Source organism: Rhamphochromis longiceps, linkage group LG2, assembly GCF_057381845.1.
Source record: "Rhamphochromis longiceps isolate RC_006_pf linkage group LG2, R_longiceps_female_GT1.1, whole genome shotgun sequence".
Taxonomy (NCBI): Eukaryota; Metazoa; Chordata; class Actinopteri; order Cichliformes; family Cichlidae; genus Rhamphochromis; species Rhamphochromis longiceps.
In genome coordinates, this window is record NC_140558.1 from 2,561,088 (window position 1) to 2,585,701 (window position 24,614).

General features: G+C 43.0%; 1 protein-coding gene across 2 annotated transcripts; it reads left to right on the forward strand.

The window, feature by feature from the left end:
* Positions 1 to 1,577: 1,577 nt before the first annotated feature.
* On the forward strand, positions 1,578 to 24,341 carry hars (histidyl-tRNA synthetase). Of its 2 annotated transcripts, XM_085414595.1 has the most exons (14): positions 1,610 to 1,750; positions 3,069 to 3,435; positions 3,555 to 3,641; positions 4,438 to 4,557; positions 11,069 to 11,164; positions 11,408 to 11,533; positions 13,518 to 13,625; positions 13,696 to 13,794; positions 18,191 to 18,284; positions 18,547 to 18,674; positions 19,095 to 19,367; positions 19,472 to 19,588; positions 23,525 to 23,671; positions 23,774 to 24,341. In XM_085414595.1, the coding sequence occupies exons 2-14, from the start codon at positions 3,244 to 3,246 to the stop codon at positions 23,828 to 23,830; spliced, it is 1,644 nt and encodes a 547-aa protein (XP_085270721.1). In that variant the 5' UTR covers positions 1,610 to 1,750; positions 3,069 to 3,243; the 3' UTR covers positions 23,831 to 24,341. The 2 variants fall into 2 exon arrangements, with proteins under 2 accessions (XP_085270730.1, XP_085270721.1); XM_085414604.1 differs by lacking the exon at positions 3,069 to 3,435 and having other exon boundaries at positions 1,578 to 1,750.
* Positions 24,342 to 24,614: the final 273 nt, after the last annotated feature.

The following is a 24,614-nucleotide window of genomic DNA, read 5'->3' on the forward strand; positions in this document are numbered from 1 at the left end:
AAAAATCAGAATACAATAAGAATAAATACAGTACACAACTGTACAGAATAGAATAAAATAAAATACTATATACAGTAGAATAAAATAAAATAAATATACAATAAGATAAAAATAGAATACGAATGCTATATACAACTGAGTAAAAATACAACGATGCCAGAAAGGATTATTGCACTTAGTGTTATTGCACATGTGTGGATGTGTGTGTTTGTTCAGTTAAAGTCTTTGTTGTGGAGTCTGACAGCAGTGGGGAGGAAAGACCTGCGAAATCTCTCCGTCCCACACCGTGGGTGCCGCAGTCTCCCACTGAAGGAGCTGCTCAGTCTATGGAACAAAGCTCCTTCAACATTCACAGTGACCAAAGTGGATGACTACAGGCATTTCTCTCAGTCAGCTGATTGTGTTTAGGGAAAAAGCAGCTAAATACACTGAGATTGCGCTGCGATGTTTGTGAGCTGTGGGTTTTGTCAAACTTGGAGTGAACAAAGCAGAAAAACAGTAAAAGATTCAGACATTGAAATTCTGGTTTATTTCATGAATACACTGAAACATTTTACAGTCCACAGAGCAAAGTAGCATACACGATAAATGGATACACATAACACAGACAGTGAGAAGTAAAACTCATCGTCTTACCAGATGTTATATAAACTTAAAATAAACCCCTGAAATTAGAGTTTAATGGGCTGCTGTTAGTCCTTGTACAACGGGTGCGCAGCTCAATTGACCCATCGGGGTCCACCAGGCAAATGCTCAGTATGACAGACAGTCATAACCCGAAGAAGAGAGAGCGCATTCTTAAATTTCTCTTAGAGTGACAGCTGTGCATCGCAGGACTTTTCTGACTGCAGGTGCACAAACAAAGTGATCAGAACGACTTTGATAAACAAAATCTATTCTAATCCAGCTAAAAGAAACCTTATTCTAAAATCATTTGAAATTGGGACAATTAAGGTTATACAAAGAAAATGTATTTCACTCCCCCTTCCTCCTAAAGTAATGGAATCAATTTCAAGGTCATAAACTTGGTGTCCCCAACTAATGAATTCCTGTCTGCCAAAAACAGATTACCGGTATTTGCCAAAAAGTGATTGTAACTAAGCTATAAATAACTTGTTGGTCTATAATATGTGAAAAAGATTTCAAAAATATCCCTCATGAATGATATCAAGTCATCTTGAGCCACCAACAAGATTCCTGTCACAAGGTAGAAGCTGCAATTAGTTTTTGGCAGTGACTTTTATATATCCTTTATGCTGTTAAAAATCTCTTTGACATTAAAATGTATTTTTTAAGAGTAATCTGACCAAAAGGAAAGCAGAAAAGGCAACAAATATAACAACAGTTACAGTAAACATATTTTAAGTGACCGGATCGGTTATAATGTATGTCCCTAACACAGAGTAATAAAGATACTTGAAATGCAGGAAACTTTAAATTTCATGTATAACCCCTTTGTAAATCCTGTTTACTGAAGTCTATTTACCAATATAACTAAAGAAATTACACATAAAAAGACACACGGGAACATCACGAATGATGAATCGGAAATTGCGTTTATTTCCGTTTCCGTTTTATGCTCCGTTGACAGTTACAAGTCCGTATGTGCTGTAGGTAGCCGGTGAAGTAGGTAGCGCTATAAAACCATTTAGAAAAAGCAATGGAAGACAAGGCTCAGATACAAGAAGCGATTAAAAGTCAAGGGGAAGTCGTCCGGAAGTTAAAATCAGAGAAGGCGAGCAAAGAGCAGGTCCGTACTAAGATTTACTCTTAATATTAATTATGATGTTAAGACAAGTGAGTTACAGCATGCTGCGCCATGCTTCGGCATTTTAACTGATTGGTTGTTTGCTAGCTAGATTAGCTATATAATACATGTAGAAGGTTTTCATACTCGCAGTTTAGCTCTCGGTCTTGGAATACATGCTGTTAGCATCTGACTCAGTACTGTCTAATATGATTATTAATCAGTTCTCATTTCGACATAGATTATGCTCAATAACTTGGCTTTCCGAAAAAATGGAAGGCGCTTATATTTAGAAAACAATATCCGCTAAATTCAGGTTTCAGGGAGAAGGAGACTACACTTCCCAAAAGCCAGTTTTTTTATTCCACCATAGAGTTAGCTTACAGGAAAAGTCCTGCGCTCTAATCGGTCCGGCCTCCTTCATTCAGCCCAGTTAGCCAGCGGATGTTAACATGCATGTTGGCACCTATTATGTAATGAATTAACGAATTAGATAACAATGATATAGCTTTTTATTTTCTTCACGGCTTTAAAACGTGGATTTTCAACGTTCTTATTCTCGTTATGGAAATGTGTAAGGAGAGCTGATGCAATAACACGCATGCGTTAACACGGGCATTATCAGAGCCTGTGACCACTGAGAATATGTAGCTGATACCACAATAAATGCCAAATGTATGGGACGGTGCAGAAGCGTTTACTATTAGCAAACACTAAGACGATCAAGACATCTTCTAGGGGCCAGTGTTTGTTTTAGCCCGTCATAAATCCTCGTAGAACAACATGAATTAAAAACGTGCCCTTTGTGTTATTCAGGAATCTTCTAGACTGGACCATAGAGCATATTCTTATTTCTCAGAGAAGATGCCTTAGCCGAGTCGTTCAGACAGCAGTCTCATCCATTTCCTGTCTTTTATCTGAATTGTTTGATGTTAGTTCTGACTCGCTTTATGAAAATGACACCATAGAGATTTATTGAGACTAAGTTACAAATGCTTGCTGACAGGTAGAGTTTGCTAAATGCAATAACAGGTTAAAGCAGCAACAGTAGACATGTTAACCAACTTTTTGTGGCTGTGGACAATAAGTGAAGGAAAGCGCTATACAAATACAGGGGAAAAAAAGGAATCATAGATTTTTTTAAACAGTTCAAGAGGTGCATCTGTGCACTTGTTGTCTAAATCTGTTTTTATCACATTAGTGAAAGACTTTGTTTGCCGGGTGGGTGGGGGGCTGTTGGGCTGCTGTGATTGACTTGCTGCATCTCGTGTTCTGTTCTCCTCACTGTGGTGATGATGCATCATGCCCCACCCTCTCCTAGTGATAGGGTTGCTTACCACTTTTCTCCTGTTCTTCCTGCCTGACCTGTGGTGACCTTGGCCTGTCACACGATTCATCATCTCCACCATCTACTTCACCGTCTGGTTAACCCAACCCTCCTGACTGGCTGCTGCGGCTGGCTCTGTACAACACCACTGGATTATGCTGCACTCTTGATGCACTCTGATCTTTTTTTGGTCCTACTTTACTTTTTTTTTTTTTTTTTTGAAATCCATACCATTTTCCTGCACTGTGGAATAACCATGCTGGGCATGATCTGGGTTCGTGCCTGCTCCGCTCTGGTGGGCTTTCGGGCTCCCACATGTGTCCGATCTCTTCACTCTTTCCCTGGGATCACTGTGGCTCAGGTAGGCTGCTGTCCATGTGTTTATTTGACAAGATGTATTCATAATTTTTCACGCTACAGTTGTTAAATACAGTATAAAACCTCTGAACACTTTATATTTTGTTCTGTGTTCTCATGCAGATTGATGAAGAGGTAGCTAAACTGCTGGCACTAAAGGCTCAGTTAGGAGATGATGGCAAAACCCAATTTGTCCTTAAAACACCAAAGGTAAGATTAAAGTACTGTTGTTAAGGAAATACACGTTTATATTTACAGAATATTCTGTGGCACAGGCCTGGTATCGTCTGTATTAGGACAAGACAAACACAACCATTTAACTTTATGTCACATGTGTAAAGCTTATCTTACTATCTCAGCATGACTTGGTGGAATAAAAGGAGCTCTCAATGGCAAAGTACCCGCTACCTTTATATTCGGGCACATACCATTTGATTAAAAGCTTGTTGTAAGTAGAAGCAGGCGTAGCTTTGGTTACAGAGAAGCCTGTCTGTGAGATCATTGGCACCAAGTGGCTGCATTATAATTAAAAAAATATAATAGCTCTAGATAGCTTGTTACCAAAGATCAGATCAAAGAACCCCTTCATAAGAGTGGGTTTAACGAATCAAACTTTAGTGTCGGTAGTCAAAAATGCAAGGATCAGACTACCCCAAATTGTGTCATCAAAGTACATGATGCTTTATGTGGATATCTGCTTATCCTTTAATCAATCACATCTCTTCTAGAGGACCAGAAAATGTCTGTATGGTAAGCTTTCCAATGGTGTGTTACAACCCCAGTGGCTCTAAGTTAGATTTCTTTTTAATGTAAAAAGTTACATGGATTCAGTCACCCAGGCCTAGGACAGCGACCATTTACAACCTCTGGTAGGCTGAGTGGTTACTGGTTACCGCACGGTGAAATCTGTTACAAAGAGGATGCTGAACAAAAAAATGACAACAAACAACAAGTGCATACATATTCTCACAATAGAATTATTTGATTGACAATGTGTGTTTGTCAGGGAACGAGAGACTACAACCCCAAACAGATGGCCATCAGAGAAAAAGTCTTCAACACCATCATCCGCTGCTTTAAACGACATGGAGCCGAGACCATCGACACACCTGTTTTTGAACTAAAGGTAGAGTTTGACTTAGTTTAACAAGTTTGCTGCTTGAAAAATAGGAATGGGCATCGGGTATTAGTTCTTTTAGCAAACCGGTTCCCAGTAGTTCAATTCCTTGGAATTGTTAGTCTGCCAGACTCTCAATCCCGCTTATCGGTTCCACTCGTACTTATGCTACAATTAGCTGACTACTTTCATTTTTATTGCACAAAAGAACCAGAGTGCAATGGTGAAGTGCAAACTGCATTCAGGACCGAAACAACAGCTAACTGCTAAATAACGAAGTTGTGCCGCTAACACAACTTCAGCTCTTTGCAAGCACCTATCCGGTCTTTAAGTGATGACGTGATGAATCCTGCTTCCGGGCCCAAACTACCCTGTGTTTAATGACGCTTTTGTGTTTTTAACATGTTTTAATGCTTTGTATCTTGTTCTATTTAATCTCAAAAGCCCCTAAAAACAGTCAGTGATCACTGTCGGCCTCTCTCGGTTTTTATTACCGCTATTCATTTTAAAGCTCAGCTTTTAAAACCATCGGGAACCCTCAAGTTAACTTTTATCGAGTGGAAAAAAGTTAACGTTCATCCTCCAGCTTCACTGTTTATGTTACGCTAACATAGCTGTGTCGCTAGCCACCACGTAGGACATCGTTATATACCAGCTAGCCCAACTTCAGTAACCCTACAAGTGTCACTGCTGTTTACTTTCATTTATGTTGGAAGTGACAGCAGAGCTGTACGTTTGAATTTTGTCAGAAATCCCTCAGTCAGAACATGCTACATCATGTTTAGGTGGTAAGTAGCGAGCTAACTTCCTGCTAACTTCTAACTCCGTTAAATGTATTAAATTCTGTTTTCATGGATGCCTGGATGTTAAACTTAAGGCTATTGTTAAACTGGATATTAAGAGTTTTACTCTCAGTGATGCCGCAGTGTTCGTTTGACTTTGGGCCCAGACACAGCTAATGACGTCAGGCTTAAAGGCCGGATACAGACAGTGTGCTAATCAGTTTTCAGTTTTATTTGTCATATGCAAGTTAGCACAGGGTCAACATTGCAATGACATGTATTTGACGAGCAGAAGACAGTCACTCAGCAGAATGGTACAGTAGAAAAAAATGGTTAAGAGCAAAATATTAATAAAATATAGTAAAAGAAAAAAGATTAACAGTTAACAGACTAAATATGTATATATTGGGGCGCAACGATACACAAAATTCACGGTTCGGTTCGATACTTTGGTGTCACGGTTCGATATTTTTTCGATACAAAAAAAAATGTTCATGCTTTTTTAATTTGTCATTTATTAAAATTATAAATATATATTTTAACTCAAAAGTACAGTTTTTAAATTTAATGTTGCTGAAACAACAAAGTAATAAAAAATAAATCTACCTGATGGAGAAATCGCTCATCTTTGGAAAAGAGAGTTTATTACAGAGAAATGGCTCTTTCAAAATAAAAGCTGTTCTATACGCTTCTTCTGGGCTATATTCTCAGCAGCATATTAAACATATCAGGTCCCCATAAGGAGAATCCTGTGCTAACGGCTGTCTAAATGACTCGGGTAAAGTTTGTAGCATGCGTGCTTGTTGTTTTTGTCTGCTTCCACTTGTCTTTGCACTAGGATGATGTCGGTGTAAATGTGCAGTCATATTCGTTGTGTTCCCACTAGTGCTGTCAGCGTTAATCTGAAATGACGTTAACGCCACAACACGGCAAATCTCCGTTAACGAGCTACTGCGGATAGACCCGTGCATGGGGCTGGACGGCGTCAACACGTTAACGAGCTAACTGCGCTAACGCACTAGCTCCCACCAATGTAATTGAGCATTGCGTGGCACATCCAACATACTGTTTTACTTTAGTCCATGACGCGCTTACCTTCATACGTCACATGAAAACCAAAATAGTTCCAAAGGCCAGATCTGAATGAGGGTGGGGGAGGTTCAATTTGCCATGTTGCAAGGAGAGCTTAACTTCTGTCTTGCTAGCTTGCGCTGCGCTCAGTGAATCTGCGTTCGACTGCTCCGCCTAGGCTGCACTGTCGAGCGCAGATCCACTGAGCGCTCAACACAGACAGCATCGTCAGAAGGAAAGTTGATAAAATAAATAAAAAATTTTGTATTGTTTGATACATATGGGTACCGAACCGAAAGCACTGTATCGAACGGTTCAACATCGATACGAGTATTGTTGCACCCCTAATAAATATATAAATATATGTACACACTAGTGATTAAATAAAAAAAATCTTAAATAGGAATGTGACGGGGGGGATATTGCACAGTGGCAGGAATGAGCAGCAGTACAGACTGAACAGTTGGTACAGTATTGCACATTTTCTGCCTAATATAAATACCAATAAAGTGGAGTGACCAGTGCAGATTGTGCAGAGTACTTGTGAAGCTGCAGGGTAGCTTCTGAGCGCGTCCTGTGGACTGTGTTGTGTGTGTTTAAGTGTTGTGGTTGAGGTGTCGTATGGCTCGGTGGTAAAAACTGTTTTTGAGTCTTGTAGTCCGAGCAGACAGACTCCTGTAACGTCTGCCAGATGGTAACAAGGAGAAGAGCTGATGTGCTGGGTGGCTGTGGTCCTTGATGATGCTGTGTGCTTTGCGGAGGCACCGTTGAAGATAAATGTCCTGAATGGCAGGAAGCCTCGTGCCAGTGATGTGCTCTGCTGCCTTCACCACCCTCTGTAGTGATTTCCGGCTGCTGGCAGAGCAGCTTCCGTACCAAACTGTGATGCAGCTCGTCAGTAAGCTCTCGACTGCACACCTGTAGAAATTTGAGGTGATATTCGCGTTCATGTCAAACTTCCTCAGCCTCCTCAGGAAGTCGAGTCGCTGGCGAGCTTTCCTGATAGCAGTGTCTGTGTGAAGGGTCCAGGAGAAATCCTCGGTGATGTTGACTCCAAGGAATTTGAAGCTGCTGACCCTTTTGACCTTGACACCGTTGATGTGGATGGGCTGGTCTTCCCTGACTGGTCGTTTCCGGTAGTCCACTATCATCTCTCTAGTTTTGCTGATGTTGAGAGTCAGGTTATTTTCCAGACACCACTCGTACAGCGCCATCACCTCCTCTCTATAGGCCGTCTCATCGTTGTCTGTGATGAGGCCTATGATCGTTGTGTCATCTGCAAACTTGATGATGGTGTTGGACTCATGTTTAGCAACACAGTTGTGTGTGAACAGGGAATAAAGGAGGGGGCTAAGCACACAACCCTGTGGCGTTCCTGTGTTTAGGATGAGTGATGAGGAGGTGTGCTTACCAACTCTCACCACCTGGGGCGTGTTTGTGAGGAAGTTTAGAATCCATCTGCAGATCGGTGTTCCCAGCCCAAGGTCGACGAGCTACGAGGCAAGTTTTGAGGGGATGATGGTGTTAAATGCCGAGCTGTAGGGCTGCCACAAACGATTATTTTGATAGTTGACTAGTCACCGATTATTTTTGCGATTAGTTGACTAATCAGAGCATGCATCCATTGAGCGTAAAACCTACAGCTTATTGCACCAGCAGCATCTGCTCTTATATAACTATCATTAGCTTACAGCTTGAAGTGTTTAAGGTGCTAACTAAAAATAAAGACAAGATGATAGTTTATTAAAGTTTAATGAAATTTGCAGATTGTTTCGGTGAAGTTTAATAAACTCCTTGCTTTCTAAACTATAACAGGACACCGGAGTAAATTCTCGAGCATCTCACACTTCTGATAATCAGCTGTCTGCTTGACGTTTATTCAGCTGTGTAAAAACTATAACTTTAATCTCAGCCAAACCGATTTACTCAGGAACAAGTAAAATACTGAAAAAAGCCAAACAATAACATGTTTAAGTTATCTAAGTGACTTATATATCATGTTTAACCTGAGTAGCGAAAGACGGCGGTGGGTTTGAAAACGATTTGCCGGGAGTCCGGTGTTCTCACGGCTCTAGTTAGCCTTGCCCCCGGCTAGCTATCGAGCTAGTGGGTAACAGACGTCTCCGAAAACGTCGGAGCGCTTTTGAAAATATGTGGTGTCCTGATAAACTGAGCAGATATTTGAGGTAAACACAGCTACATTCTCGCCTGAAAATATGTTAAACGTGTATTTTGTGACCCAGAAAGAATAATAAGAGTAATATTAAAACTAACTAGCTGCCGCCATTGTTGGAAACTGAGCTGGGCGGTGCTATGAATTTTGGGACAGAGCTACTTCTTCTTCTTCTTCGGGGTTTAACGGCAGCTGGCATCCTTGTACATGCAGTGCTGCCATCTTCTGTTTCAGTCCGTTATTACACTCTTAAATCCTGCTACTTATTCCTGCGTCTTTTGGGATCTTACAAAGCTTCAAACGACGCTTCGACTATCAAATTAGTCGTCGACGATTCTGATAGTCGACGTAATCGTGACTAGTCGACTAATCGTGGCAGCCCTACCTAGCTGTAGTCGATGAAGAGCATTCTTGCATATGTATTCCCTTTTTCCAGGTGAGTGAGGGAGGTGTGCATTGCCAGGGCGATGGCATCCTCTGTGGTTCTGTTTGTCCGATAGGAGAACTGAAGAGGGCCCAGTATGTCAGGGAGGGAGGAGCAGATATGACCTTTGACCAGCCGCTCGAGCCACTTCATGATGATGGATGTCAGTGCAACAGGACTGTACTCATTCAGACAGGAGACCACAGATTTCTTAGGAACGGGAATGATGGTGGATGTTTTGAGGGACGTGGGGACCACTGAGTGCCTCAGGGAGAGGTTGAAGATGTTGGTCGGCGCACACTCTGAGAGGCCGGCCTGGGATGCCGTCCGATCCCGGAGCTTTGTGAGGATTGACCCTTTTGAAAGACCATCTTACAGCTTCTGTTTTGAGAGTTAGTTACAGCCTCACTGTCCTCATGAGGGTAGAGGATCTGCTCTCTGTTGTCTGCATCAAAACGAGCATAGAAGTTGTTAAGCTCGTCTGCAGCTTAACAACTTCTCGTCCAAATTCCCCGGAATTTGGATATATGCGGACGGTGGGTTTAGTGATGGTATCGTCCATGCATTTTCCAATATATCCAATGACAGAGTCTGTGTAAAGTGTAAAGTGTGCGTGTTAGTCCCCATAGGGAAATAGTTCCTCTGCATTTAACCCATTCACCCAGTGAAGCAGTGGGCAGCCACCAGTGCAGCGCCCGGGGAGCAGTGTGTAGGGACGGCACCTTGCTCAGGGGTACCTCAGGGTAGCCGTTCAGTGGAGTCGAACCCCCGACCTTCCGATCATGGGGCCACCACTCTACCTACTGAGCTATCCCTGCCCTGTGAGTTCATTGATGTTGCCATCAGCTGCATCCACAAATATCTGCCAGTCAGTTGTCTCAAAGCAGTCCTGCAGGACCTCCTCAGCCTCACTGTCCCGTTTGTAGATGACCCTGGACGCTGGTTTTACCTGTTTCAGCCTTTGTCTGTATGCAGGCAGCAGCAGCAGGAACAATGGTCTGCCTTACCAAAAGCTGGGTCTCCCAGCTCAATAAAGGCAGCGTCAGGATTTTAATTCTCAGGTCCAATAATGATGTCATACAGTTCGTCCACAGCCGAAGCTTTATCAGCGTGTGGGGGAATGTAAACAGCTGAGAGGAGAACTGAGCTGATCTCCCTCGGGAGGTAAAAAGGCCTGACTTTAATGCTCAGCAGCTCGAGGCTCTGAGAGCAGTAAGTTTTTAAGATACACACATCTCTATCCCACATAGAGTTAACCATAAAGCACACCCCTCCTCCCCTTTTCTTGCTTGAGTCCTTCGTTCGGTCTCCCCGGTAAACAGTGAATCCATTCAGCGTGACGGTGCGGTCGGGGACGCTGGGCTCCAGCCACGTCTCCGTGAAGGCCAGAACGCAGCAGTTCCTGATGTCTTTTGGGTGTTTAATCCGTGCAGGCAGCTCGTCAAGTTTGTTGTCCAGAGACTGGAGATTTGCGAGCAGGATGCTGGGCAGAGTTGGCTTGCTGTTTCTCTGTCGGGATCGGCTCAAAACTCTGGCGCGTTTCCCACTCTTTGTTTTCCCACGGCGTCGCGCAAGTAAACGAAGGATCCCAGGCATCCACGGTGTCGAAACCTGCTGTAAAGTCCGAACTGGCTGACGAACATTGCTCCAAAAGCGTTTGTCCGTCATACCGCGTATATGATCGCGCTGTGCGCACAGAAATAGAAAGCAGTACAAAATAAATAATAACATTTTTGCTGAGATGACTGGGAGCTCTCGGCCGCCATCTTACGGCGCAACCGGAAGTCAAGTTCCTCGATTGCTTTAAAGCTTTGCGCTGTTGACTTTGTGTTTATACCTGTTGTTAGCTAGGATTTGTGTTGGTGTGTAGCCTATAGGTTTATATTGTTAAATGTTAATTATGAGAATTATATATCACATATTCTGTGTGAGACATTATTTTTGACACACTGATCACAAGGAGGTGAAATGCCTTCAACATTCACAAACATTTGACCACACAGCACGCAATTGATTTGCAGGAATGTGGAACACATTGCACGGAAGTGACCTATTTGTCTGTTTGCACAGGAAACATTGACGGGGAAATATGGAGAAGATTCCAAGCTCATCTACGATCTCAAAGACCAAGGAGGAGAGCTGCTGTCCCTCAGATATGACCTCACTGTATCCTTTAAATAGACACAGCCAACTGTACTGTTCTCATTCATGCATTTCCACAAAAATGTTAGAAAGGATTAAAAGAGTGGTGGTACTTTAGACTGAGCATTCAACAGAGTCAGAATACGCAGTTAAATGAACGGGGCTTCTTATTAACCAAGTGCAGCTTGTGAAAAGGTTACATTGTCATGAAAGTAGCAATACATTGTTACTCTGTGGTGTTGTTATTCTTGACCCGCCCTCTTTCAGGTACCATTTGCCCGCTACCTGGCCATGAACAAGATAACCAACATCAAGCGTTATCACATTGCTAAGGTCTATCGTCGTGACAACCCAGCCATGACCCGGGGACGTTACAGAGAGTTTTATCAGTGTGTAAGTCAACTGCAGATGGCATGGACTGAGTTCTTTTTCATAGCATTAATTTTGTCTCACTATGGGAATATCTACTCTGACCTCATCAGAAGGTCAAATATCACAGCTCCCTATAGGCTGGCTCAGTGATGCCTGTGTGAGGAGGGGCGAGGGGTCCCCTATATAATCTTGATTCAAGCAGAAGCCGTTGACAGCCCTGCTGTTTGTGCTAAACTGACACTGTCCATGAATTTTAGTGCAGAACGCTCTGTTCCCTACATGCCAGTGTATAGTAGCTCACAAGCAGTAGCAATACAGTCCTGTAGGTAGTCCGGGTGTTTGGTAGCAATGCTTTTACTCCAAAGTATCGTAGCAACACTTTACTAATAAGGCACTGCCAGCATCACCAACAGGAAGCATTCACGCGTTCAACACTCATTAGCAACAGCGCTTAATGTAGAAACTGCCCAATATGCAGCAAAACCTCCAGAAAAGTAGCACTACCTTTCACTGCTAGGATTCAAAGTCCACTAGCTACCCGAGGCTACAGCTAGCTACCCGAAGCTACAGCTAGCTACCCGAGGCTACAGCTAGTGTCACTACCCGATCCGTACCGGAAACCCGATCCGTACCCCGCATGCGCAAATCTTACGTCACTTCCTCTCTTTGCCAACATTGCGACATTCAGTATATTTGAATGACACGGTTAGCGCCCAGTTAGCTCCTAGCATTTCTCAGCAGCTCTGCCTCCTTTTCGACTACCGGGACATTTAAACAATGGATAATCCGTATGCAAACAAATTCATGCTTTTCTCCTCAACAGAGAGCGTCCCCCGATTGAACAACAGCGCCGTAAAATAAGAAGAATGGCGCCTAATTACAGAGTTAATAATACAGACTTTGTAATGTGTCACGTGAAGATTCAGCAGCCAGATGAAGTGTTTACTGACAACTGACAGTGATAGCGCACATCATCATCATTATTCCAACAATCCTCTCCACACAGACGAGCATAAACACACTCGACTATCACTAAATCAAATTTAACACACGTTTGTAATGATGCTAATTCAGTTTACAATAGGGTTTATTCGCTCAGTCAGCAGGTGGCAGTATCCTCGTACACTGGGGAGTAAACTGCCATTAAACGAAGAGAAGAAGACGAAAACCCCTGCACATGCGCGGTACGGATCGGAGAGTCCTGATCCGTAACTATCTTTTTATTTTTCGTTTTCGTCTACATTATATTGAAATGTTTCATTATGGGAAACATTTTAAGAGATACTTATTATTCTTAACATCTTAACAGATACTCTGACCCGTAACTATCGTAAAACGCTTCAACCGGAAGTAGACACCTTTCGTGCATGCGGGGTACCGATCGGGTTTCCGGTATGGATCGGGTAGTGACAGCTAGCTACCCGAGGCTACAGATGTGGAAAACTATTGTTGAGGAGTAGCAGGTGGTTGGTGTACTTTGGTAAACGGTCACTGCTCTGATGCAATAAAAAAATGTGACTGTTAAATGCTGTCCACACTCCTTTCCCTGATCGCCATGGAGTGCTTCAGAAGGGTCGTCGAGGCCCACATAAAGGATTCCATCAATGTCACTGTGGGCTACAGGAAAAAACGTTTTTGCAGATTGTTCCTGGCTCAGACTCGGGTGCAAAAAGTCTCAACCTGAGCTTCCTCCTCTACAATTTGGTCCTGGACTTCTTAACCAGCAAAATCCACAACATCTCTTCCTCCTGCATCATCCTCAGCACTGGCTCCTTCCAGATCTCTGTATTAAATCTCACCTTCCAGGTCACCCTGCTGACATATGACGCCAGAGCATCAAAGCTGTCGTACAGTCTTTGTAGATGATGCAACACTTTGCACAATACATTTTTATGTATTTTATCTATTGACTATTTCAGTTTACACTGACATCTGCTGCTCGTCACCACTGATGACTGACTTAGAAGTGACAAGGTTAACATGTGTGTTTGTGTTTGCGTTTCAGGATTTTGACATAGCAGGGCAATACGACGCCATGATCCCAGATGCTGAGTGTCTAAAGATTGTACATGAGATCCTCAACGAGCTGGACCTCGGAGACTTTCGTATTAAGGTTTGTCACTTAGTTGAGCTGAGTGCTGCCGTGGTGAGTGAGTCTCTCTAACCACATCTTCTACATGCAGGTGAACGACCGACGCATCCTTGATGGAATGTTTGCGGTGTGTGGCGTTCCAGATGACAAGTTCCGAACCATCTGTTCAACGGTGGATAAACTGGACAAGGTACTGAGGCTTACTGCGGTGAAGATCCAACTCTTCTAATCACTATACTCAGTTCTCCTGACCCTCGTACTTATGAGAATGTTGTCAGTTGTCAATATTCAGAAACCAGTATTGTGGAGGTAAAAAGGAATGGCATTTTTATTTGTGACACCTCTGATGTAATCTAACAGCACTGTAAGCGTCTCCTTGGAGAGCTGCTATGTTGATGCCATTTGCATGAAAATGTTATGTGCAGCTGCTCAACAAGAAATAAGAAGTGAGATTAATCAGATGTGACTCTGGATCAGATCCGCCTCAGATGTACCACAGGCTCAGAAGAGTAGGTCCAGATCGGAAATCACTTACAAAACAGGATTGGACTGGATCAGGATGGATGAACCTCAGTGTGTGAAGAGGACTCTCCATTTACATGCACAAACTGGAGTCTATTAGATAGATATGATACAAACCACTGCAGTGCAGTACCTGTAATACCTACAGCATGTTCTAATCGCTCTAATAGGATATTATGGTCGACAGTATCGAACGCTGCACTGAGGTCTAGCAGGACAAGCACAGAGATGAGTCCACTGTCAGAGGCCATAAGAAGATCATTTGTAACCTTCACTAAAGCTGTTTCTGTGCTGTGATGAGCTCTGAAACCTGACTGAAACTCTTCAAATAAACCATTCCTCTGCAGATGATCTGTTAGCTGTTTGACAACTGCTCTTTCAAGGATGTTTGATATAAAGGAAGGTTGGAGATTGGCCTATAATTAGCTAAGACTGCTGGGTCTAGAGATGCTTTTTGAGTAAAGGTTTAACTACAGCCAGCTTGAAGGCCTGTGGTACATAGCCGATTATTAGAGATAGTTGATCATATTTAAGATCGAAGAATTAATTAATGGCAGGACTTCTTTGAGCAGTTTTGTAGGAATGGGGTCTAAAAGACACGTTGATGGTTTGGAGGAAGTAATTATTGAAGTTAACTCAGAAAGATCAATTGGAGAAAAAGAGTCTAACTTAACATCAATGGTACTAAGAGTAGCTGTAGATAATATTACATCTGTGGGATGATTATTGGTAATTTTTTCTCTAATGATAAAAATTTTATTTGTGAAGAAGTTCATGAAGTCATTACTAGTTAACGTTAAAGGGATGGTTGGCTCAACAGAGCTCTGACTGTTTGTCAGCCTGGCTACAGAGCTGAAGAGAAACCTGCGGTTGTTCTTATTTTCTTCAATCAGTGATGAATAGTAAGATGTTCTGGCTTTGTGGAGGGCTTTCTTATAAAGCAACAAACTATTTCTCCAGGCTAAATAATGATCCTCTAAATTTGTGACACGCCATTTCCTCTCCAGCTTACGAGTCATCTGCTTTAGGGTACGTGTTTGAGAATTATACCACGGAGTCAGGTACTTCTGATTAGAGACCTTAGTTTTCACAGGAGCTACAGTATCCAGAGTCGTACGTAGTGAGGAGGTGAAATTATTAACAAGATAATCGACCTCTGGAGCAGCGTTCAGATAGCTGCTCTGCTCTGTGTTGGTACAGGGCACTGAAGATGATAACAGTGGGTGGATTATATTCTTAGGATGTTCTTGACAGATGTCTTTGCAACCATCTAACTTCACTTAGGAAAACATTTGCACATCAAGAAAGATTCTTCTTCAGCCACTTTAAAGCCCTTTGAGTGCTCGGTCAGTAGAATAGTGCTATATAAGAACCGGTCCATTTACCATTTATTTACCAAGAACTCAAATATTTACTGATTAGAGCATTTTAATGATTTATAATCCTGTCTTCCATGCACTTGAGCAGCTCCTCAGTGTATGATGAAATAGATGCTGTAAGATGAAGAGATATTAGCCACAAATGGTAAATGGCCTGTATTTCTATAGCGCTTTACAGTCATCCACCCATTCACACAAATGTCATTGATTATCACGGTTTAGAGAAGTGTGTTTGCATTTGTGCAATTATTTTGAACTGTGGGTGCTGATTTTAAGTACAAGTAGCAGTGATGTCCCGTCTGAAGCTGAAGCTCCAGTGCGTGCCCAAAAAACGAACACACTGCTTCAGAAGCCCTGTGCCGAGGCGAGGGTCGTCTGAAAAGAGTCACGTGATTGATGACATCTGAAGCTTCATTTGTCAAACCCCCGATTCAGTGGTTAATGACGAATTGAAGGGAGGATAAGAAGGACAGACGCAACAACATTGTCATCCCCTATGTAGCCGGTGTATCAGAGACACTCAGGAGAGTTTTCTCCAAGCATGACATCCCGGTGTATTTCAGACCCAGCAACACACTCAGACAGAAACTGGTTCACCCGAAAGACAAAACGCCAAAACACAGACTTAACAATGTGGTGTATGCTGTACAGTGCAGCGAGGAATGCTCAGACCTCTACATTGGAGAGACCAAACAGCCACTTCACAAGCGCATGGCACAACACAGAAGAGCCACCTCCACAGGACAAGACTCAGCAGTCCATCTGCATCTTAAGGATAAAGGACACTCTTTCGAGGATGCCAATGTTCACATTTTGGACAGAGAGGACAGATGGTTTGAAAGAGGAGTGAAAGAAGCATCTATGTCCACTGTGAGCGACCATCTTTGAACAGAGGCGGGGTTTACGACACCAACTGTCTGCCATCTATAATCCAGTTTTGAGATCCTTCCCAGACGCCTTAACGCCCACTCACATCCTGGGCCATCTGACCTCAGGAATTCGCATGATAAGGTGGGGCCAGGTTTCACAATGAACTCACCCGAAACTCTGGCTGATTGGGACCCACGCCCAGTTTCCCACCTTGGCTCAGGCGATTAGAGGATCATCAGGGGGTCCTTTTGTCCCTCTGTGGGGGGTCACTCCCACTAGGTTTATATCTGGGACTCTCCACCATTTGACCTTAGAACTGAAGAAGCTTCTCGGATGAGAGGTGAAACGTCTTCAAGCAACTTAAAGAAGTCCAGACGCTTTTCTTTGCAAGCTCCTTTGACTACGATGACCTGGATGACTGAGAACCTTCACAGACATAACGAATTGAATCATTGGTGATTTTTTTTGCGACAGATAGCGAACTAGTGTGAGACATAATGAGAGTTATAATTTGTAAGAAAACACAGCTGCAGTATATCTAAACGTATCACATGGAGGCAGGGACTTCACTGCACAAGCATACTCCCAACCTATTGTAACATCGTGTTGTACTTAATTAAAAAAAACAAACACTATATATTAATACAAAACATCAAGAAGTCCCAAGCAGAGGGAGAACACACCATGGTGCATGGTTACATGAGGAAGGTAAAACGGACCACATCAGCCCGATGTCAGACTGAACTGTCACATTATCATGTTAAACAGAAGCTGTCATTTCAGCTCTGAGTGGCCAATCATAATGCAGCACTTCACTTCAAGTTGTAGATTCAAGCTGCTCGTCATATTTTTGGCACCAGGTGTCACCAAAGAGCTCTGTGTTGAACCGTCTTTAAATACAAGGCTCAGTGCTTCGGTGCTTGGCAGGTTATGATGAGGGTGTGGCTTATCAGCAGATGGGTATAACTAGTGCTCCACAGAGCTGCCATGTTATGTTGGTAAATATAACAAACGTGGACTGTGCTGTAGTCCCGTCTATGCCTGCAATGATTGCAGCCCTGCTGCTCACGGTCATTCGTTACAAGGCTGCTGAGCGTTTCTCCATCTCTCACCTCTTTTTACTCACCGTGTGTTTATGCACCACTCTGACATTAGTCATTAGTCAAACACACAACCGGTCACAGGAGATGGACTACCCGAGAGATGGACTACCCGAGAGATGGACTACCCGAGAGATGGACTGCCCGAGAGGTGGACTGCCCGAGAGGTGGACTGCCCGAGAGGTGGACTGCCCGAGAGATGGACTGCCCGAGAGGTGGACTACCCGAGAGATGGACTACCCGAGAGATGGACTACCCGAGAGATGGACTACCCGTGAGATGGACTACCTGAGAGATGGACTACCCGTGAGATGGACTACCTGAGAGATGGACTGCCCGAGAGGTGGACTGCCCGAGAGGTGGACTGCCCGAGAGGTGGACTGCCCGAGAGGTGGACTGCCCGAGAGGTGGACTGCCCGAGAGATGGACTGCCCGAGAGATGGACTGCCCGAGAGGTGGACTACCCGAGAGATGGACTACCCGAGAGATGGACTACCTGAGAGATGGACTACCCGTGAGATGGACTACCTGAGCCTGGTTAAAAGGGAGTTTTTCCTTCTTCTGTCACCAAGTGCTCACACAGGGTCATCTTCATGTTGGTTTTTTTCTGCATTATTATTGGGTCTTTATGTTACACTATAAAGCACCGTGTTGTTGTGGTTTGGTGCTATATAAATAAAGTTGAATTGAAATCCTTACCCGTGTCCTCCTCTAGATGTCCTGGGAGGACGTGAAGAAAGAGATGGTGAATGAGAAGGGCCTGTCAGAGGAGGCTGCCGACCAGATTGGGGAGTACGTCAGCATGCAGGGTGAGACTGTGCCCAACATCCACACAGCTGATGTCTGTAGAACAATCAGCGTGACCTGAACTGTCAGCTGTTCAGCGGAGGCATTTTTTAGCTCTTTTTCTTCAGCATCAAATAAAATGTGGTCCAAGCTTATGCTGCACTCCCACAGACTCAGAAACACAACATTAAACATTTTATCTTGTACCACCACAATGATGAAATAGAGCATGCCAAGGGAATCGCTTGTGCAATACACAGACTGACTGTGCTGGATGTAATGCAGGTGGAATGGACCTGGCTGAGCGCCTCCTTCAGGACCATAAAATGTCTCAGAGTAAGCAGGCCTGCGCTGGCCTCTCAGACATCAAACTGCTCTTCAAGTACCTACAGCTCTTCCATGTCACAGACAAGGTGAGAAACTGATCTTGGATTTCTCTGGTATAGGATTCCAGTATGAGTGCTCTATAGCAATGATCTGGTTTCCATGTGGACAAAAAAGGTTTTATACTGGTCATGCAACCCTGTGAAAAACTAGCACACCCTTACTGGTTTTCAGGGTTTTCCATTAGGTCATGGTACCTGGTACCATTAGCATACTAATTATGTCACGGGACGCTCGGCCATGTTGCTATAGCAACAATCACGCACTTTAGGTGGTACTCGATTGTAAGTGAAAACCAGTCGATCCGAGTTGAGTGAACCTCGGCAAGTGAATCCGAGCAGGTAAATGGAAAAGGGGCTTTTGTTTCGTCTCTCTGTTGTTTTTCTTTGTTTTTCCGTTCTTCATTCTTCCCTGCCTGGATACGGACTTTGAAATTCTGCCTTCTCTAGGTGGTGTTTGACCTTAGTCTGGCCCGGGGTCTGGACTATTACACTGGAGTGATCTATGAAGCCGTGCTGACTCAGGCAAGCGCAGTCTCAGCCGCTAATGAAGCTCAAAACGGCGCCAATGCAGAAGAGAGTGTGAGCGTGGGCAGCGTGGCGGGAGGGGGCCGATACGATGGCCTGGTGGGCATGTTCGACCCCAAGGGGAGGAGAGTCCCCTGTGTGGGTGTCAGCATAGGTATCGAAAGGATCTTCTCCATCATGGAGCAGAAGGCTGAGGTAATGTCTCGCCTGATATCTGTGAAATAAAATTTAAGCTGGAGCAGCTTTACTGTTCTGTGAATGATGCACAAGTTCAACAGTGACATGGTTTTATTGTTCAGGCCTCACCGGAGAAGGTGCGCACCACAGAAGTTCAGATCATGGTGGCATCTGCTCAGAAGAACCTGCTGGAGGAGAGACTGCAACTCATCTCTGAGCTCTGGAATGCTGGCATCAAGGTAGGTGTGTGGCAGGGGGTGTCAGGACAGATCAGGGGGGAGATACTGTCAACAACCCCACCCTAAGAGTTTGGGTACCTTGTGTATCCACCAGGGGGAGCAGTGTGGCTGCTTTATCCGGTCTTTAAGTCTGACTTCATCAGCTGTTTCTGTGTCCAAACTCTGCTTCAGCTCCCAAAGTCAAAGAACACTGTGGCATCACTGAGAGTTAAACACTGTTTAAATTCATCTTTAATCATCAGTGTTGCTGCTTTACCAGGTGTAACAATTAAGTTTAACATCCGGGCATCCATGAACACAGAAGTTATTACATTTAACGGAGTTAGAAGTTAGCAAGCAAACAATTTATTTATATAGCACTTTCAGAACAACTCCCAGCTGAACACCAAGTAGTGTACACTTGACATGCCAGAAATGATACACAGAATAAGTTAAAATAAAATAAAGTTAGCAGGAAGTTAGCTCACTAGTTTGCACCTAGACATGACGTAGCATGTTCTTACTGAGAGATTTCTGAAACAAATTAAAACGTACAGCTCTGCTATCACTTCCAACATAAATGAAGACAGAAACTAAACAGCAGTGATGTTTGTAGGGTTACTGAAGTTTGGCTAGCTGCTATATAATGATGTGCTACATGACCGCTAGCTACACAGCTATGTTAGCGTAACATAAACCACAGGTTCCCAAAGTGTGTGTGTGTGTGGGGGGGCAGAGCCATTGCAGGGGGGGCGCGGTATGAAAAGAAAAAAAGAACACTTGGACACTGCTAGCATCATGGACAAGTGTTTGATGGGGCGCCTACAGAAACGCAAAGCAGGAGATGAAGCATCGCTGAATAGTTTCCAAACCAAAGACTAGAAAATATGGTGAAGCAAATCTTCCCTTTGGCTTCACCTGGATTGGTTTTCCCTGCGTCGGGAGCAGCGCTGGGCTCTTCAAATCACGGACAAACAGGATCCCACATTCTTGATCTTTAGTTCACAAACACTTGTTGTAATGACTAACTGCTCCTGACATGTTGGAGATGTTTGCTCTTTATACAGTAAAGTTACAGCGGGATACAAATAACATCAGGCTGATCCTGCCACGATTTGTTCCCTCGGTTCAAACAAACAGGATCCCACAGCTGTTTATGTTTTTGAACCCATTTTGCACAGAGAGGCATTTTTTGAAAAATGTATTGATGTTGAATATTATTACACAGGAAAAAACAACTACACGTAAAATAATCCCACAGTGACGCCTCTGCCTTTGTAAATGGAGGGACAGTAACTGTGTGTAAGCCTGTAAAACCTGCAGACAGTCAGATTAACAGTATTTCGTCTCTATCATTCTGCAGTTCATCTCATGTAAACAATAACGTGGTCACAGCGTGACGTGGAACAAAACACATACCTTTGGCGTTGCGTGACGAACTCTGTATTCCTCGTCCACACGTAAACACAAAAAAGGGTTTTAAAAAATCTCCGTTTTCGGTGACTCGAAACGGCGTTTAAGTGTGGGCGAAACAGCTGCGCTTTCAAAAATACCCGTGTAGGTGTTAGTAGTTTATTTTATTACTACCTGTAAGTTATTGCAGATTACTTGTATTTGCTTAATTGTTTACTGAATGTTTGAGGTGTGAAATAAACTGCAATGGAGCAAAATATGGGCGTGTGTGGTTGGAGGATGTGTTAGTGCGTGTGTGCACGTGGGGAGGGGGGGCGCGAACATTTTTCTTGTAAAACAAAGGGGGCCCAGCAAAAAAAGTTTGGGAACCACTGAAAGATACAAAACATGAAAACATGTTAAAAACACCACAGCCTTAACAAAGACTGAAGCAGGGTTGATATGTCATCACTTAAAGACCAGATACTGCAGTCATAATTATGATGGAGTCATTATGTTCAAGCCTGTCTTAATGAGCAGGCCAGCTGCTCTCCATCCCCACAGACTAATATTTTTTAAACTATGCAATCAAGAAATTATTAACAACTGGTGGAAGCTTTTTAAGAGTGACAATGAATAAATAAACACAACACATAAATCAACAATTTTAAGGGCAGCTTTCACAGACAGGTAAGACAGCCCAGTCATTAGCATTACAGCACATGTCCGTGTTGTCTATTGACCAGCGATCGACTACGGTGGTGTGAAAAAGTGTTAGCCCCCTACCTGATTTACTGTATGTTTGTCACACGTGAATGTTTCAGATCATCTAACAAATTTAATGTTAGACAAAAATAGGGCTGCTCGATTATGGCAAAAATGATAATCACGATTATTTTCACTGAAATTGAGATCACGATTATTTGACGATATTTATTGAACCCTTTAAGACCTACTATAGAACCAAGTCCACCAGAGCTTATATTATTTTTTTTACATGCTGTAGTGCCATTTGTGGGAGCATTTCAAGTTGCTATACATCAATACAACTGTTATAGCCCATATTTTAATAATATGTATGCATTAAGTCCATAGTAACAACATTAATTGCAAACAAGTGCAATAAACTACAAAAAAATTGAAAATCGTTTTTGTTTTTTTACATATATTTCTACTTGGAGACATTTAAGAGGTTTATCCCTCAAAACTTTAAATACAAAAAAAGTTGCAAAAAATAGTTTACAACAACAGGAAATTTATTTTGAGTGTCTTCATAGTTTTATTTTGGAGATACAGCAATTTTTATATACTGCAGGAAAAACAAAAAACAATCCTATGATGCAAATTTGCAAAGAAAACAGCAGGTGCATCAAAATAAACTATTTCCAGCAGTGCAATATGAGTCCTAAGCATCCCAGCAACTATTCAGAAAGGTCAAACATGACTTATAAAAACACTAGTATAGGCTTTTAAGGCCTACAAGTAAAAAACTAGATTTTCTGCAAAAATGACGTCACTTCTGGTTTCGGGCAGGAAATGCGACAGTTCACGTTGACGTCTTTTTCAAAGTGGGAAGTGTTAAGAACAGCTGATCGGATCGGCAAAGCGTGTTTCTGGAATATTGTGTTTTTGTTGCTGCAAGCGCTTTTTATGCAATTTTTGCAAAGCTTTATGTGGAACGAAACCGTGACCGAGGACAAGCTGATGGCATCAGATGTAAGTACAACTCCTCCGGTTTCATATGCAAAACAAATTATTGCGCTAGCTTACACGGTTCAGGTTCTACAGGGAGTTAAAAATGGTTAGGCAAAACGGAGCGTGCTGCTCTGACCGGCTTTAAAGGGTTAACAATGTATTGAATAATGACTTTAAAAAATAATATAAAATAGTGTGCAAATACTGATAACAGTGCAAATGTTTGCAATATAAGAAATAAATGAAAAATGTAAACATCTATGTTTAGTGAACTTTGCAGTGTTGCTCTGTGGTGCAGCTACTACATCCTAGCAAAGTTTACACACTGTGTCTACTTGATCCACGTCTGACTCCATGAACCCATAATGTTTCCACACCACTGAAGTTTTGTTTTTTTTACCTCTTTTCAACCAACGGCAGTCACTCTCCTCTCCAAATAATTCTGCTTAGCTTTCCGAGCTTCCCTCGGGTCCTCTTAATTGTTGTGACGCGTGTTCGAAATGGAGAGCGGTGCGCTTGACTTACCACACGGAGCAGCGCGAGAGTAAAGCATGAGGGAGGGGCTACTAATCGGCTCAGTCATTTTTAATGATCGTTGAAAGCCCAGATCGTAATCGTGATTAAAATTCGATTAATTGAGCAGCCCTAGACAAAAATATTACAAACTGCATTTTGTGTTTACTTATATCATCTTTGTCTAATATTTAAATTCGTTTGATGATCTGAAACATTTAAGTGTGACAAACAGGAAAAAATCAAAATCATGAAGGAGGCAAACACACCACTGTATGTGTACTGGTGAGATGACATCGGAACAGTAAAGTGTGTGTGTGTGTGTGTGTGTGTGTGTGTGTGTGTGTGTGTGTGCAGGCTGAGGTGATGTACAAAAAGAACCCCAAACTGCTGAGTCAGCTGCAGTACTGTGAGGAAGCAGGAATCCCCCTCGTGGCTATACTGGGAGAACAGGAGCTGAAGGATGGAGTGGTGAAGCTGCGTGTAGTGGCAACCAGAGAGGAGGTATGATGCACGCACACCAAGTCATTGTAATTACACACATAAAGAAATGCTCACACACACGTCACGTTATCTTGCTGCCCCCCCTCTGCTGTTTGTGCACAGGTCGATATATCCAGAGCAGATCTTATCAGTGAGATCAAGAGGAGAACTGAGGCTTAGCCGCTTCCTGCTTGTTTAGCCATAAACCAGCCACGTTATCTCATGGGCTCTTCAGAACTGTGTACAGAATTCCTTCCCTGGTCCACTACAGAGCAAAGACACAGCAGCCACGTGGACTGGTGTTACACAGCATGTGGTGCTCATGAGCACAGCAGGAAGCTAACAGGGAACATGTTTAAATGAATGATGTTGCTTGTAATGTGCTTTCGGGTGTGTAAAAGATGCCTCACTCGTTGTCATTGTTCACATTGTTCAGTAGGGTCTCTGGTGAAGAGATGGTAGATGTAAATCACACCAAAACAGTCAGTGCACTATTTAAAAAAAATACATAGGAGGATAGCTGTAGTGTTTAAGACCAAGAGTGAGAAAATGTTACACATTTGTTTTCTACATGAATCACGTCATGATTTACTGCAGTTAAAGTTCTAAGAATGCTCCTGTCTGTATAAAATATCCTGTACTGCCCAGTGTCTCAAATAAAAAGCTTACATTTTGCTCAAACCTGGGAAAAGCTTCTGGTTTCCACATCTGTGAGAATGTGAAGGTCCTCTTGGATGAAGACGATGCTCCCACCACCAAACACCAAGCTGCCAACTTTACATGTGTCTTTTAAAGGGCTTAAAAAAGTCCAATAGAATTACTCTGCTGATAATGTGCTGGGGTTGTCCTTAAGCAGCATCATTAGAAGGCACAGCATTTCATTGCTATGCAGCTGCATTGACACCTGACGCTGTGCAATGGGCACACTGATGGTTTTGAACCTCGTGGTCAGCTCAGTACTTGG

What these genes read in the sequence shown, in the direction of transcription:
- hars (XM_085414595.1), top strand. Translation starts at nt 3,244, where the DNA reads ATGCACTCTGATCTTTTTTTGGTCCTACTTTACTTTTTTTTTTTTTTT. An exon ending in TCTGGAATGCTGGCATCAAG is followed by an intron (nt 19,589 to 23,524) that starts GTAGGTGTGTGG and finishes GTGTGTGTGCAG; the next exon opens with GCTGAGGTGATGTACAAAAA. An exon ending in TAGTGGCAACCAGAGAGGAG is followed by an intron (nt 23,672 to 23,773) that starts GTATGATGCACG and finishes GTTTGTGCACAG; the next exon opens with GTCGATATATCCAGAGCAGA.